We start from the raw sequence: 2,100 nt of genomic DNA, 5'->3' as shown, positions 1-2,100 counted from the left end.
CTCCGCCACTTCTCGAATTCGCCGCCGCTCATCGGCTTCAATGGCGGTTCGACCTTGTGGTAGCGTCCGCCCTCCGCGAATTCCCGGAGCGTCGGCGGCATCCACTCGGACCCGACGTACTTGCACGCCGTCTCCCGGCGAAGAAGAATTTGCAGTGGTGGCACCACGCCTCCTCCACTGTGGTCGGCTCGCGGGAACGCTTCGATCCGGCGGCGGGCGAGAGGCTGCTCCTACGCTGTGCACTCATGGCTGGTGGCGGTGGAAATGCGGCGGCGTGCGCGTGGGAATTGCTCGCCGGAGTGGTGGCGGCGCACGGCGGGGCTAGGGTTGCGAGTGAGGGGTTGGACCCCCACTCGCACCTTCACCCTCTATTTGTAGGGGGCGGCAGGGTGGGTTTGACGGGCCCCGTATTCTGCCTATACGGGCCGGCCCGAATACGGGGCCTGCTAGACGGCCCATTTCGCCCTCACCCCCTATCCCACCGGAATAATACGGGGTACCAGCGTTTTGAGGGGCCTACTAGACATGCTCTTAGCTAATCGCAACAATTTGTCGAGAACAGCTGTCACAAGTTCACAAGAACTTACCATGCTGCAAAAAAAAAAGGCAAGATCAAAATTAAACGGCGGGGCAATATAATTGCCTGCATTCCGCAATCACCTTTTTCACATACCGGCATGCAATCTTCAACCCTATTTTGATGATATCTCCGGAACACCATCACGTGCAAAAGATTGTGAACCTATCATCGCGTCGACCACTTGACACAAAGGTTTCGTAACAGGCCATTTCCATCAAATCTTTATGTCAAATTTTGCAATCCCTTTAGCTGCATCACCTAGCCACCACAAGTTACACTCATCAAGTTGCACACCACCTTTTCGGCACATCTTGTGGACAGTGTCATGCATGCACGCGGGAAGCTTTCATTTGGCTCAACTTAGCCACCATGGAACCTCTATAAAAAGCCATGCATTCTGGACCATCTTATCACACAAAAGCCATCAGCTTGTAAGATATATCACAACTGAGACTCAACAAGGCGCAACACATAGCCAAGAAACACCCAAGAGGTAGGGCAAAGTCCGATCCAGCAATGGCACCCAGCAGAGAGGCGTGCGCGGTCGCCATGGCCATGGCGGCGCCGTTCATCGCGATGGCAAGCAACATCGACGCCGGCAACCTGGAGAAGAGGCGCAGGACCTCGTCCGACAAGCTCCAGCGCACCGTGTCCGACGTCTCCTACGAGCTCCACCACCACGGCCGTGCCAAGGAGGAGGAGGAGGCGGCGGCAGAGGCGGAGATGAAGCTGCTCCACCCGGTCCCGGAGGTGGAGGACGCCAAGTGCGAGTGCTGTGGCATGTCAGAGGAGTGCACGCCCGAGTACATCCTCGGCGTGCGCGGCCGCTTCTCGGGGCGGTGGGTCTGCGGGCTGTGCGCGGAGGCCGTGACGGAGGAGGCCGAGAAGAGCGGCACGTCGCGGGAGGAGGCGCTCCGAACGCACATGGGCGTGTGCAAGAGGTTCAACGGCTTCGGGAGGACGCACCCGGTGCTATTCCAGGCGGAGGCCATGAGGGAGATCCTCAGGAAGCGCTCCAAGCTCGGGCCCAGGTCTAGGTCCAGCATCAACCCCCGGGAGGTCAGGGAAAGCGCCTCCAAGGCAAAGGCTGCCGCTGCCGGAGGCGGCATCGCTCGCAGCTCCAGCTGCATGCCGTTCATCACTGACGAGTGATCAAATATGCTGGCTCGATCATTGGCTAACTTCGAGCATGAGAAGGTGCTAACGCCGAAGGACAAGTTGTCTGAAGACTATGAAGCCTTTATGGTTTTCATGTTTTTGGGCTAGGGGTGCATGTTTTACACGCCTTTATGGTGTGCGTTTTTCATGCCCCGCTAGCTTAGGGCATGTACAATGGTCTAGATAGATGGTGTCTGTAATAGCACTCCATATCATATATAGACAGTAGTATAGACAGTGTCTACAGTGGTCTGTCTGTAAGCTATCTATTTTTAGCCATAACCATGTATGAGTATAAGTTATAGACACCCTTCATACAACAACAAAAATGCTGTCTGTAAGCCGTCTGTAAGAAGACTACA

General features: G+C 56.1%; 1 protein-coding gene across 1 annotated transcript; it reads left to right on the top strand.

Annotated features, from left to right (window-relative positions):
* Window positions 1–1,096: 1,096 nt before the first annotated feature.
* On the top strand, window positions 1,097–1,891 carry LOC124658197. Its single transcript, XM_047196606.1, has one exon. It carries the CDS (start codon window positions 1,097–1,099, stop codon window positions 1,730–1,732), a length of 636 nt encoding a protein of 211 aa, XP_047052562.1. The 3' UTR covers window positions 1,733–1,891.
* The last annotated feature ends 209 nt before the right edge of the window (window positions 1,892–2,100 follow it).

The sequence above is a fragment of the Lolium rigidum genome, chromosome 1 (genome assembly GCF_022539505.1).
Source record: "Lolium rigidum isolate FL_2022 chromosome 1, APGP_CSIRO_Lrig_0.1, whole genome shotgun sequence".
NCBI classification, from domain to species: Eukaryota; Viridiplantae; Streptophyta; class Magnoliopsida; order Poales; family Poaceae; genus Lolium; species Lolium rigidum.
This window is presented reverse-complemented; position numbering and strand designations above follow the sequence as displayed.